At 44.1% G+C, this 12,253-nt stretch overlaps 1 protein-coding gene across 1 annotated transcript; it reads left to right on the forward strand.

Annotated features, from left to right (window-relative positions):
* The first annotated feature begins 8,238 nt into the window (after nt 1-8,238).
* Nucleotides 8,239-11,590, forward strand: LOC311365067 (aerolysin-like protein). Its single transcript, XM_084484588.1, has 3 exons — nt 8,239-8,318; nt 9,982-10,474; nt 11,014-11,590. Exons 2-3 carry the CDS (start codon nt 9,992-9,994, stop codon nt 11,482-11,484), a joined length of 954 nt encoding a protein of 317 aa, XP_084340714.1. The 5' UTR covers nt 8,239-8,318; nt 9,982-9,991; the 3' UTR covers nt 11,485-11,590.
* Nucleotides 11,591-12,253: the final 663 nt, after the last annotated feature.

Consider the following 12,253-nt stretch of genomic DNA (forward strand, 5'->3'; position numbering starts at 1 on the left):
TGTGTGTGTGTGTGTGTGTGTGTACCTGCTTGTGTGTGTGTGTGTGTGTACCTGCGTGTGTGTGTGTGTGTGTGTGTGTGTGTGTGTGTGTGTGTGTGTGTGTGTGTGTGTGTGTGTGTGTGTGTACCTGCTTGTGTGTGTGTGTGTGTGTGTGTGTACCTGCTTGTGTGTACCTGCGTGTTGTGTGTGTGTGTACCTGCGTGTGTGTGTGTACCTGCGTGTGTACCTGCGTGTGTGTGTGTGTGTGTGTGTGTGTGTGTGTGTGTGTGTGTGTGTGTACCTGCTTGTGTGTACCTGCGTGTGTGTGTGTGTGTGTACCTGCGTGTGTGTGTGTACCTGCGTGTGTACCTGCGTGTGTGTGTGTGTGTACCTGCTTGTGTGTGTGTGTGTGTGTGTGTGTGTGTGTGTGTGTGTGTGTGTGTGTGTGTGTGTGTGTGTGTGTGTGTGTGTACCTGCTTGTGTGTGTGTGTGTGTACCTGCTTTTGTGTGTGTGTGTGTACCTGCTTTTGTGTGTGTGTGTGTGTGTGTGTGTGTGTGTGTGTGTGTGTGTGTGTGTGTGTGTGTGTGTGTGTGTGTGTGTGTGTGTGTGTGTGTGTGTGTGTGTGTGTGTGTGTTTGCATTTATCTTTCAGCATAATCACAAGCAACATTGACTGACCGACTCTCACATTAACAGCCATTGAAATATAACCCATAACAGCAACAAACCCACAACAGCCACTATTGTCATCATTAAATACAGTTTTGTCATTCATTTCTGACAGGACCCCAACACCAGGGAGAAGGCTCAGGCCCTTTGGAGGCCTGGCTGCCTCCGTCAGCAGACAGGCCTCCCAGAAAGGACCTGGCCCAGGTCATGGGGACCCTGAGGGTCTGGGTGAGGGGACTCAGAAGGCAGAGGGTGGAACCAGCACCCACCGCCCAGCTGGATGAGGAGAAGGAGAAGCCTTTGGGCCGCCCTTCATGCTGGAACCCCTTCGGACGCAAGATGGCCTGGGCCGAAACCAAGGCCACCATCGACACCCCCCTGAACCTGATGACCAGTCACGAGCTTGTCATCGAGACTGAGGAGGAAGGGGAAGAGATCACCGACCCAAGAGGGGACCAACCCACACAGCAGGCTGAGGGGAAGGGCCTCAGCCCTAGGTTCACAAAGTGGCTGAACGTCAGGTTCAAAGGGCTCCTTTCAAGAGTGGCTGCCCGCTTCCAGAGTGGGGCAGAAAAATAGCATAGAAAAAAACACGCACAAAAAAGAACAATTAAATGTATTACGGCACCATTGTACAGACAAAGTATATACGTCAAACATCTGATGGCACCCGAAGTCCACATCGATGTGACATCACGCAGGAGTGGAACCACAGCTCTGTCTGAGCCCAGGTGAATTTAAACAAAGTAGTCAAACATCTGATGGGCCCCAACCAAGTCCTCATCGGTGTTACATCACACTAAGGTGTGTACTACTTTGTTTAAATACACCTTGTCTAGGACAAAGCTGGGGTTTCACTCCAGCGGGATGTCGCATCGATGTGGACTCGGACCGGACCCATCCAATGTTTGACGTACATACTTTGTCTGAGCCCAGGTGAATTGAAACAAAGTATGTATTACAAACATCTGATGGCACCCGACCAAGTTCACATCGATGTGACATCACACAGGAGTGAAACCACAGCTCTGTCTGAGCCCAGGTGAATTTAAACAAAGTAGTCAAACATCTGATGGGACCCAACCAAGTCCTCATCGGTGTGTAATACTTTGTTTAAATTCAGTTTAAATTCACCTGCGCTGGGACCAAGCTGTGGTTTCTCTCTGGCAAACTATGTTTGCCAAAATCTTCGTTCTCTTGTGTCTGTTTATAGATGTATACGTATATCTTATACTTAATGGCATACTTACTTCCCAGAAAATGACCCTGGTAAAAGTAAAAGCCACCCAATAGAATACTACTGAGTAAAAGTCTCCAAGTATCTTATATTATTTGTACTTAGTATCAATTTTCTGATATTATATGTACTTGAGTATTGAAAGTAAAAGTATAAGTAAATAATGTTAATAAAAAAAGCAAATCAACAAATGTTTTTCCATTTGAGATTTACTGGAACTTTAAAAATAATCAATAAGGGTCTTTCCTCACCTTCCTACACACGCATGTCTAACTTGTAAAACGCTTTCAGAAACACCACGGATCAAACCAGGAAACAGAACAGCAACAATAAGGTAGAAGTCCTTAAAATAATCAATACAGTGTAATACGTACAAGGACATTTTCATATATATATATATATATATATATATAACATTTAGAGTATTTACCATAAGAAAAAGTATACACAGACTAAATTAAGAACGCAGAATGTATAGTTTGTCTCTTTTTAAAATGCAGTTGTGCAGGAATGTGCAAAATATGACCATGGAATGTGCAAATGTTCGCAGTATTCATTTTAACATGAGGAATGTGCCAGAAGATTGTGCAAGAAACTAATAGATCATCCAGAAAACGGAGCAGTAATAATAAGGGCTGTCTGTTGAAGTCATTCAAATAATCAATACTTAACTAAAGATCATCATTGGTTCATTAGGACTGCTGTTGGCTGTGCATTGCTGCACTTGTTCTCCACACTCCACCCACCACCACCCAAAGCACCAACAAGGGGAATTTCACCGGTGGAGACATGAATCTGTATTGAAAGTGGGTCATATATGTGGTCGAATAGTAACATAAATTTCTAATTTGGTGCCTTCTTGACCGAGAAAAGGCAGACAGTGACTTTTTGGCGCTTGCCGGCAACAAGTGATTGTTGCCGTTTGCGGACTCCGGGAGCTCTATCTCTAAATAATATGTAAGGGATAATGTATATGTGGCATTCGACGGTCGAGGGACCAATAAGATAGTTTAGTTTAGTTAAAGAACTAGTGACAAGTTGCCAACAACGCCACCCCAGGAATTTCACCTGGAGAGTTAGATTAACCTAAGTTAAAGCACACAAGTTCGTTACTAATGAAAGCTTGAGACTGGGTCCAGCATACAAATTCAATTCCTTTTTAATTAACAATATATATAATCTTTAAACATGACTTCTCAATAAAAATATGTTCACACAACCACACTAAAGTACACACACAACCACACTAAAGTACACACACAACCACACACACAACCACACACACACACACACACACACCCACACAACCACACAACCACACAACCACACAACCACACACACACACACACACACACACACACACACACACAAAAAGGGGAGGGCAAATAACTAAATGGGGTTTAAATCAGGGTTAAATCGCTTCAACCCACAACTTAAACAACCCCAATAAATGCAAACAAAAGAAAACTAACAAAGAAATTAAATCAAAAGTAATAGAGATTTATCCAAACTGATAAATCCAAATAAGTAAGTAAAGCAATTAAGCCAAACCAAGATAACTAAGAAAACTAATATAAACTAAACAAACATGCAAAGCAACCCACAAAACACAAATAATATCAATAAGATCAGTTAGAAGTCGGCTAAATGAATAGATTAAGATAATGAGACTGAGGATGAGGCAGCAATGACCATACTCTGTGGCAGGTACAGCACAGTAGGAGATGCAGAGTAGGATGGATGTGTTGGCTATATAAACCAGTGGACAAAACAGCAGCCGGCCAACAGCAGCGTGAAGGGGGGGGGGGGGGACGTGCTGGCAGAAACCGCCCACACACACACACGTCAACCCTGCCATAGAAAAATACATTTGTTCTAGAGGCTGAACAACAACTGTAGTAACTTGAGTTAGCGTCATCTTATCCACATACCGTCAGGAGTTGAATGAACATCAAAGGGGAGGAAGGGGATCACTTGCACCGAGCAGCACAATTACAAGTGCAACTCTATCAATCAGCTGATCGCTCCCCGCTGCAACAGGTAGAGGAGGAAAACACTCGCACGCCCTACAACTGGGGCCGATACGGGAGAGGGAAGACCCGGCCAATGAACTGCCTGAGGGATGGAAGCCAATGTTGAGGACTTGTGCAAAGTTTAGAAGGTACACAGATGCACACAACTACTACATACCAAACAACGGCGAGCTGCACGATCCAGCTAAAAGGCGATCAGGTGAGGCGGCCAGGTGCGGTGATAACAGGAGGCGGGGCAGCCAGGAGCTCCCAGGCAAGAGGGCTCCCAGTGCACAACCACTCACCTTTATAGGCAGCGCACCCAACAGTGATAGGCCGGTACTGCAGCACTAATTAAAGGCCCATACTGCTACATATAGAACGCCGGTCATTATCGGGAAATAAGCCCTGACAGGTCGAACAGGACACCGACGTGAAGTAGAGGTGTCTTGCTTCGCCCTGAAAGGGCTTATTTTAGATAATGACCGGCGAAGTTCTATACATTATCCCGCTTATTACATGGTTACTTGCCAAAACGAAAAAATAACTTCACACGGTGTGTCTTTTTACAATTACCATTGGTAGTGTTGATCAGCAGAGAAATAGTCCGCCAAAGATGTTGACGTTGTTGAGCAACCGAATCCGCTGGAGTTGATAAGTTACCGGACTACTCCTTATAGGGGGTAACTACATTGGCACGACACTGGCTTCCTCCATCTTCTGCACCAGCTTTTTAAATAAATCGCCGACCCGAAGTGAGTTGACAGCTGTCTGCTGAAAACATCTTTCTCCTGCCGGAGAACCCGACACAGTCTTTAAGATTCATAATATCAGAGAATATCCCCGTCAGTTCGGCCACGCTGCAATGAATGAATAAGGATAGTCAGAAGAAAACACGTCAGAAGAAAAAAACATTTATTTTGACAGATGTGCCCGAAGTTACTACTTTACAACCTTGTTGATGACCCACATTTAGGAAAACATGTACTTTTAATTCAGCCTTGGGTGAAATCGAAGTGTAGTATCTGTGCTTCCACCTTTACTGAATGCATGCCATGCGCGCTCCCACGGCCAGGGATACGCTTCTTATAGGGGTAACTACATTCACCGGCTTCCTCTATCTTCTGCGCCACCTTTTTAAATAAATCGCCGTTTCTTGTTTTCCGACGGTGACAACAACACGTATACCGTCTCCTTCTACTTCCGGCTCACGGCCCCCGGAAAAGATCTCGAGCATGCGCAGAACGAAAACTCCGAAACGATGCTGTGTACATGCAGGTAGAGACCAGACTATGAACGACTTATCTAGGTGTTCTTATCCGATTTAGCTTGTCCGTTCATGTGCCGATTTTTGCGCGAAGTAGATCGGATAAAGGTGTTTACATGCATTTTACAAGTCCTGTTGAGGTCTTATTCGTTTAGTTACCCGATAATGACTCTGCATGTATACGTTCTGACTATTGCACAGGTCTTTAGATCTTAAGTCCTGCACACAGCCCCCACAGTCCCTCAATCATAAACGGGGGCCTCTCTGAGACTTTGACTCATTGTCTCACCAGGTGCACTGTGTTGTGAGGTTGACTCTACAAGACACACAAGTACACAATCATAATCCTCACGATAACAACAATATAGATACTGTCATCTCACTAACGTGTGCGTCTTTAGCAAAGCCGTCTTTCTCTCCGATACGGCATCTCAGTACCACGCAACCTTCAAACTTGACTGTTCCCCAAGTGTAGGCAAATGTAACAACCATGTTTAATGAGCATAAAAACAAACTGACACCATGTATCTCTGTTACATATATGAAATAGCACCATATAGATTCACTTTATTACTGGCATTATGTTGCATGATGCCAATTTTAATTTAACATTCAGCTATGAAGTGCTTTTCACGCATTCTGGTTCAAAATCAATTCACGTCAGTGGAGCTCATGGATTTGCAATCGGCAGATACAACAAGTGAACAAATAACATGTGTGTGGCAATGATGAATTGGGCCAGATATGTTTAAGACAGACTGGGCCAACATCATCATAAAGTCCTGCGTAACTCAACAGGGCTTGTCTGTTCCCTGGAACCCAACAAAACCTAGGAGACCGGGGTCAATCAATAGGCACAGGAAACTCTAAACTGTCCTTTTGTGGAGGCCGCCTTGTGAATCAGCCGTTGGGTGGAGCTATTGCTATGTGTAAAAGAGGTAGTGGTGGCTGTTGTGAAGGCCAAGGTTGTCACAACTTTCACCCCCCCCCCTTTGAGGAGTGATTGCGACGTCATCCCAATGACATTATGCGTTGCTCAAGAGAAATGAGGAACTGCTCGATACCCCGCCCATCATTTTCTGGTTTGAGGGTTAGGTTGTTTTCGAGACCCCATAACCAAAGAGTGGTTTACCAATGTGCCGTGTTTGAAAGTTGTGGGATGATGAACAAAGTCAACACTTGCTTTCCAGAGAAAAGGATGGGACACACCGACATTGACCTGGTTAAAAAATACCTTCCCTTCTATTCCACGTTGGCCCCTTGAGAAGCTATTCAACTGACACTGCAGGTCTGGGATCAGACTTCTGGGGGTCACTTCTGTCATTTCCTTTTCAGCAGAAGAAAAGAAGCATCCAAATTGAAGAACTGTTCCCAAATCAATGACTTGTTAGTGGCTTAAATTAGTAAAAAACCCAAGAAGCACAGGGCGTCTCTACCAACTGTTGATTATTCTTTGGCAAGTCGTACACAACTCCATTTATACAATACACTAGTAATGGACTTACGTCCAACCTTTATCATAGTTAACAATAGCCTGGTGTTGAAAGTTTTTCCTTCTCCCCCCCAAACTGGGGCACTGTGTCGGCCATTTTAACAGGAAGTACTCCATTAGAACACTCCCTGGTCCCGCCTTCGCACCAGCCGGGTTCTGTTGTCAAGTGCAAAGTGATAGATTCCTCCTCTTGCCCTCGGACGCTCTCCCAACACACACGTCCGACAACAACGTGTGGGGATCCGATGACGGTCTCCCTGGCGTGGAGGCCTGGCCCCTGACGGGCCCCCAGTCGCGGCTGTCTGTTAGAATGAACCCGTTGAGCTTCACCTCGCAGCCAACACCACGGCCGGGGGGTGAGGTGCCCCCAGCCCCCGCGGCGGGGCCCGGCCACCTCAGTCACCCCTGCCGTCTCCATTCCAAAGCTAAAGCCGCTTTAGCTTTATGTCTTTACGTCTTAAACTATGTGGCTTTACTAAAACATATTTTCAACCTCACTATGAACTACTGCACTCTACACTATTTTTTCCTTACTTCTCTTATTTACATGTGTGAGATATTTGTAAGAGCCCCTTGTTGGCTTTTGTTTTTACGAATGGCAATTTCGACGAGGTAAAACAACATTCTCAACAACATCTTTGGCTGCTGAATGGCCCAGGAATTCAGAACCGATATATTTGGATTCACCTCATCCCATATCCTTACATGGATGTCTAACTGTTTAGTCTGTAGATAATGATTCAGACTCTCGTCAAATAAAAGGACATACAAACTTTGTGTGGCAACTCTCGTCAACATTTGCTGTTTGAAATAAAGGAGCCAATCCAAAATGACACTAGTAAGCACACTTACGTTCCCCACACAAAAATTTGGCTGCCAGCTGACTGTCAGAAAACAACGTTGGTCGAAGTCGGGGGTGAGAACAAGCTGGTGATGGTGCTCGAGCCTTCACAGCCACAACTGCCTGGTGCTTAGCGCCTTTAGCATGGCTAGTCAGCGCTGCCTCTCCCATAAAATAAATTGTTTTACAGCATAGTCCACATCGTGCATGTCTTGGGTCCTGGTCCTTCTCAAGCCATGTGTTGTATTTATCCAAGTGGAGCCAGACATTATTAAATTAACACTTTCCTGGCATTTCAAAAAATCTGCTCACATCACCTCGGGCAGTGTCTCGCTAATTCGACTGAACAGGAACTTAACTGACGCTATGCCCTATGTTAAGGTTACGACGATAACATGAAATATATTTTCTATTAATATATATATTTTAATGAATAACATAAGAATAGGCTGTCTTAAAATCAATTCCATGACTTTTCCAAAACTTTTCCAGGCCTGGAATTTGCATTTTTCAAATTCCATAACTTTTCCATTTTCTTTCAAAACGTACAAACCCTGAAAGAAGCTTGTTTCACCTTTGCGGTGCCAAAACAGAGGGCAAACTGTTAATTGGGCAAACAACTTGCCTTGTCTTGCCTCAACTTAGCTCAACAAACATCTCTGCTGTCATCACTTCAGTGCGGTGTGGGCAGAGGGGCGTGGTTAGGTTCGGCTATAAGAGAAGACTCACAAGGGGCTCTCTACAGTGAGGTCAGATCCGTACTGACGATTCCATCAGCTCTTGGAAAGGGAAGAAAGACCAAAGCGGAGCCACCAGGACAGGTAAGGATCCAGGGTGGTCTAACCGGGATTTATGGGATTTTGATTTCACTTAAATAGACAAATCCATTTCTAAAAGCGGTAATGCCTTTTAAATAAATAGTGTAACAGTTCAGAGAAATAAAATCTGTATCAAAATAATCTTATTATGTAATTCATATTAACCCACTCCCCCCAGGGTGCTTTTAATGTGTACGAGCCACTGAACAATTAAACCCTGTACTGGACACAGCTGCCGTGCCTCCAAACCAACAAAACAAATTGACACACAATTGAAAAATCAACTAAAGGACCCATTCTAGTTTCTAGTATCACAAGAGGATTCTGAGGCCTACATATTATAGCATATATTTTCCTATATTTCTCCATGTATTGCAATCATAACATTTGTCCTGGCAATATTACAACTTGCTCCTAGAAACTGCATCCCATCCTTTGTTGCACTTCTAACACTGTGCAGTGTGCACGCCTGTAGCTGTGTTTTCTCTGCTACCTCCTAGCCTCGTCTCATTAGCATCACTGAACTAACCGTTCCCAGGATAAATAACGCTTACACTCTCTTCAAAGTTCAATGTTGTCATAGCTGTTATGTCTTTAGCTTTCTGACCAATAGCAGCTCAAGGCCCACCTGGGTTGTACCACTTGGGGAGGGGCCACATCTGGGCTGTGCCACTTGCAGAGGGGCCGCTCATTTACTCCCCTCTGCTAATATAGACTTGGTTTCAACGTTAACGGTTTGTAAGTGCTTGCGTGAGTTTGTATGTTGGACCGTGAGTGAGAGGCTGCGGGGGCACAGCTCAGGCTGGCCGAACGGCACAGCAAGGAACATTTATAAAAGCAATTTTGTTATCCAGCAGTAATCAGCCCAGCGGCCCGGAAACGTTAACGGCCCACCGGGAATTCTCCCGACTCCCCGATTGGGACATTTTTAATCCTACTATGGCTACGCCAATATCCCGAAAAGACACACCCGCCTCTATTTCTGATTGGTCCGTCATACAGGCTTTTACTGGCTTTATATTAGCTGCTATGGTTAAGGTTAGGTTTAGGGGTTAGGTTTAGGTGTTAGGGTTAGGCTTATCTATTTATATCTATATAGGTATATCTATCCTTTTACCATTTAGGTTTAGGGTTAGGGCTCTTTTGTGATGCTCTTTAGCGTCCAGTTAAGTTGCATGCAACCCGGCCAATCACAGACAGAGTAGGGCAGGTCTTGGCGTGGCCATACTAAGAAAAAAAATATTGCTCCCCGATTACCACTCCACGCCACTGTGTGTGTGTGTGTGTGTGTGTGTGTGCGCTAATTTGACTGAACAGGAACTGAACTGACGTTATGCCCTGTGTTAAGGTTACGACGATAACGTGAAATATATTTTCTATTAATATATATATTTTTATGTGTGTGTGCACGCGTTATTGGATGGCCTAGTTATGTTTATACATGTCGGTAATATTAATCCTATGTGTTTGTTTTTTACGGAAGCATATAAAATGGCGTGGTGCTAACGCCAACCCCTTTAATATAATAAACCGCCAGCTTTGATTGGCCATAAGTTTTCTCCCTTGGATCTTGTTCTTTGATTTCCTTTTACAGCTTGAAACGTCTGCATCTTTTGTCAAGCATTTGGAGGATGCATGAATATATTGATTAACATTTCTGTTTCAGGTTATTAAACATGGCGACTACACTGGAGCTCATCGGTGGAAATAGAGGCACTCGATTTAATTTCACTGGCCTTGACAATGGTGCCACCCTCAAGAAGATTGGAGTGGCAGTGGCCGGTTGGCAGATCAAAGCTGTGCGGGCAGAACTGACCGACGGCCGTGTGGAGACCTTTGGAAATGCAAACACTTTCAATGAGTTTACGTTTCAACTTGGCGAGCGCATCACCAAGCTGTCCCTGTGGGGGAACGGTGCCGGGACACGTCTGGGTGGCGTCAGGATCTGGACGAGTTCTGGACGTGAGTTCTTTGCGCACATGACTGACTGGCCGCTGAAGACAGAGTACTCTATCGATGTGGGGTCTGGAGTCTGCCTGGGGTTGGAGGGGAACGCTGGCTCAGACATCGACAATATAGGATTCCTCTTCATCAATGCCATCAAGTCGTCTGTGCTAACCGACATGACCTATCCCAGCTTGGCCATGTACACACCCCAGGTGAGTGCTGCTGTGCTTGGAAGACCTGAGTCAGAATATGGCAGGATAAGTGGGCCAATACATTTCAATTAACAAGTGTTTCTTTATGAACTCTGAAAAGCAATTGAAACGGGATAATTTTCATGCATGAATAGCACCTGTTTTGTAGTAGTTTGTGTCCAGGACAGAAATTGGCACGCATTTTTCCTCTTTCCTATCACTAACAAAAGCATGCGTTATATCTAGATTTCATAGGGCAGATTACTCTTATATATTAATCAATCAAATGTATTTTATAAAGCCCTTTTTATATCAGCAGTTGTCACAAGGTGCTTTTTTTAAGAAGAATGAAGAAAGATTTGTTCTGATCAAATGCTTGTTGGCCCACTTTGCGTTCCATATAGGACAACTTGATGAGTCCTGTCCACCGTAGAAACATTAGAATTTGATATGGGGTTGACAGTAATGCCTTTAGTTTTAGTTGATATTTTCTGTACTGGTTATTGAGTATTATTTTGTGTGCTGCCTGACCAACATGCATTTTTTTTGTGTGTTTGTAGGTAAACAAAGAATATATAAAATCAGTGTCTTTTACCAACGACACTAATACGGCTCAAGAGCAGAAAGCACAGTACAGCAGATCTGTTACCAAGTCTACCACCTGGACCACCACCACTAAGATTGAGTCCACCGTCAGCTTGACTGTTAAAGCAGGGATCCCAGATCTGGTGGAGGTGACTGGTGGGTTTAGCTTGACCGTGGGAGCGACGCAGTCCTCCGCAACGACCTCCTCAGAGACCATAACAGAATCAGATGAGGTCAAGGTGACTGTCCCGCCAGGAAAGAAGGTGAGCGTTGAGTTGTCAGTGGGACGAGCAGTCATCGACCTCCCCTACTCAGCCACAGTGAAAATCACATGCCTGAATGGCAGCGAGCTGGTCTTCCCATCCACCGGCAACTACAATGGTGTGGCTTACACTGCAGTGAATGTAAAAACCACTGAGTCTGATCGAGTTATGAATGTCGAATAAGATCCATCAACATCTTACTGTGCACAGTTTTAATATTGATTGCATAACATGTGAACTTGCTAAGTGAATGACTGTCACAGATAAATAAATCATCATCATAAACCTGCTTGTGTTTCCATGTCCATCCTTAGAGCTTGTAAAACTAAATATATAAAATATCTAGCTGATCGAGTCTGCCTAGCTGATCCTATTACTTAACGTTTCCGTTTAGTAAATGATCTGTTAAAATATTCTATATGCTGTTAATAATTTAGTTTTCCAGTCCAACAGCATGGAAAGATTTTAGTGTATAGTGTAAAAAAAGTGTATAGTGTATATAGCCAACAGAACAGCTCAGCTATTCGAAAACATATTTTCAACCTCACTTTGCAGCATAGATATAGATATCGCGTTCGGCTTCTAAGCATGCGTCAACAATACAGCCATCTTGCCGTGGGGGAACCACCCACCTGAATGAAAGAACGTCGATAGGGACAGAGGTCCTTTCACACAATATTGTTTTATTTTTAAGCAATCTTCAAGCGGGCGGGTTTCTGACATATGTCAGACGTGTGTTGAGAGTAAAAAAAAAAAATCTAGCATTTTTTAAATGTATTTTTACGATCAGTACCACGAACACCAGAAACCAACCCGCTTGAAGATTGCTTGAAAATAAGGCGATTAAGAGTGAGAAAGGACCTCTGTCCCATCGACGTTCATTCATTCAGGTGGGTTTACCGCGGCAAGATGGCGGCAGCATTGACGCATACGTTCCACTGAACAGCTACCC

This window comes from Micromesistius poutassou, assembly GCF_964030765.1.
Source record: "Micromesistius poutassou genome assembly, chromosome: 20".
Lineage (NCBI taxonomy): Eukaryota > Metazoa > Chordata > Actinopteri > Gadiformes > Gadidae > Micromesistius > Micromesistius poutassou.

Excerpts from the sequence above, each read along its gene's own strand:
- LOC311365067 (XM_084484588.1), top strand. The coding sequence starts at position 9,992 with ATGGCGACTACACTGGAGCTCATCGGTGGAAATAGAGGCACTCGATTT. Across the intron at positions 10,475-11,013 it reads TGGCCATGTACACACCCCAG|GTAAACAAAGAATATATAAA; the intron begins GTGAGTGCTGCT and ends GTGTGTTTGTAG.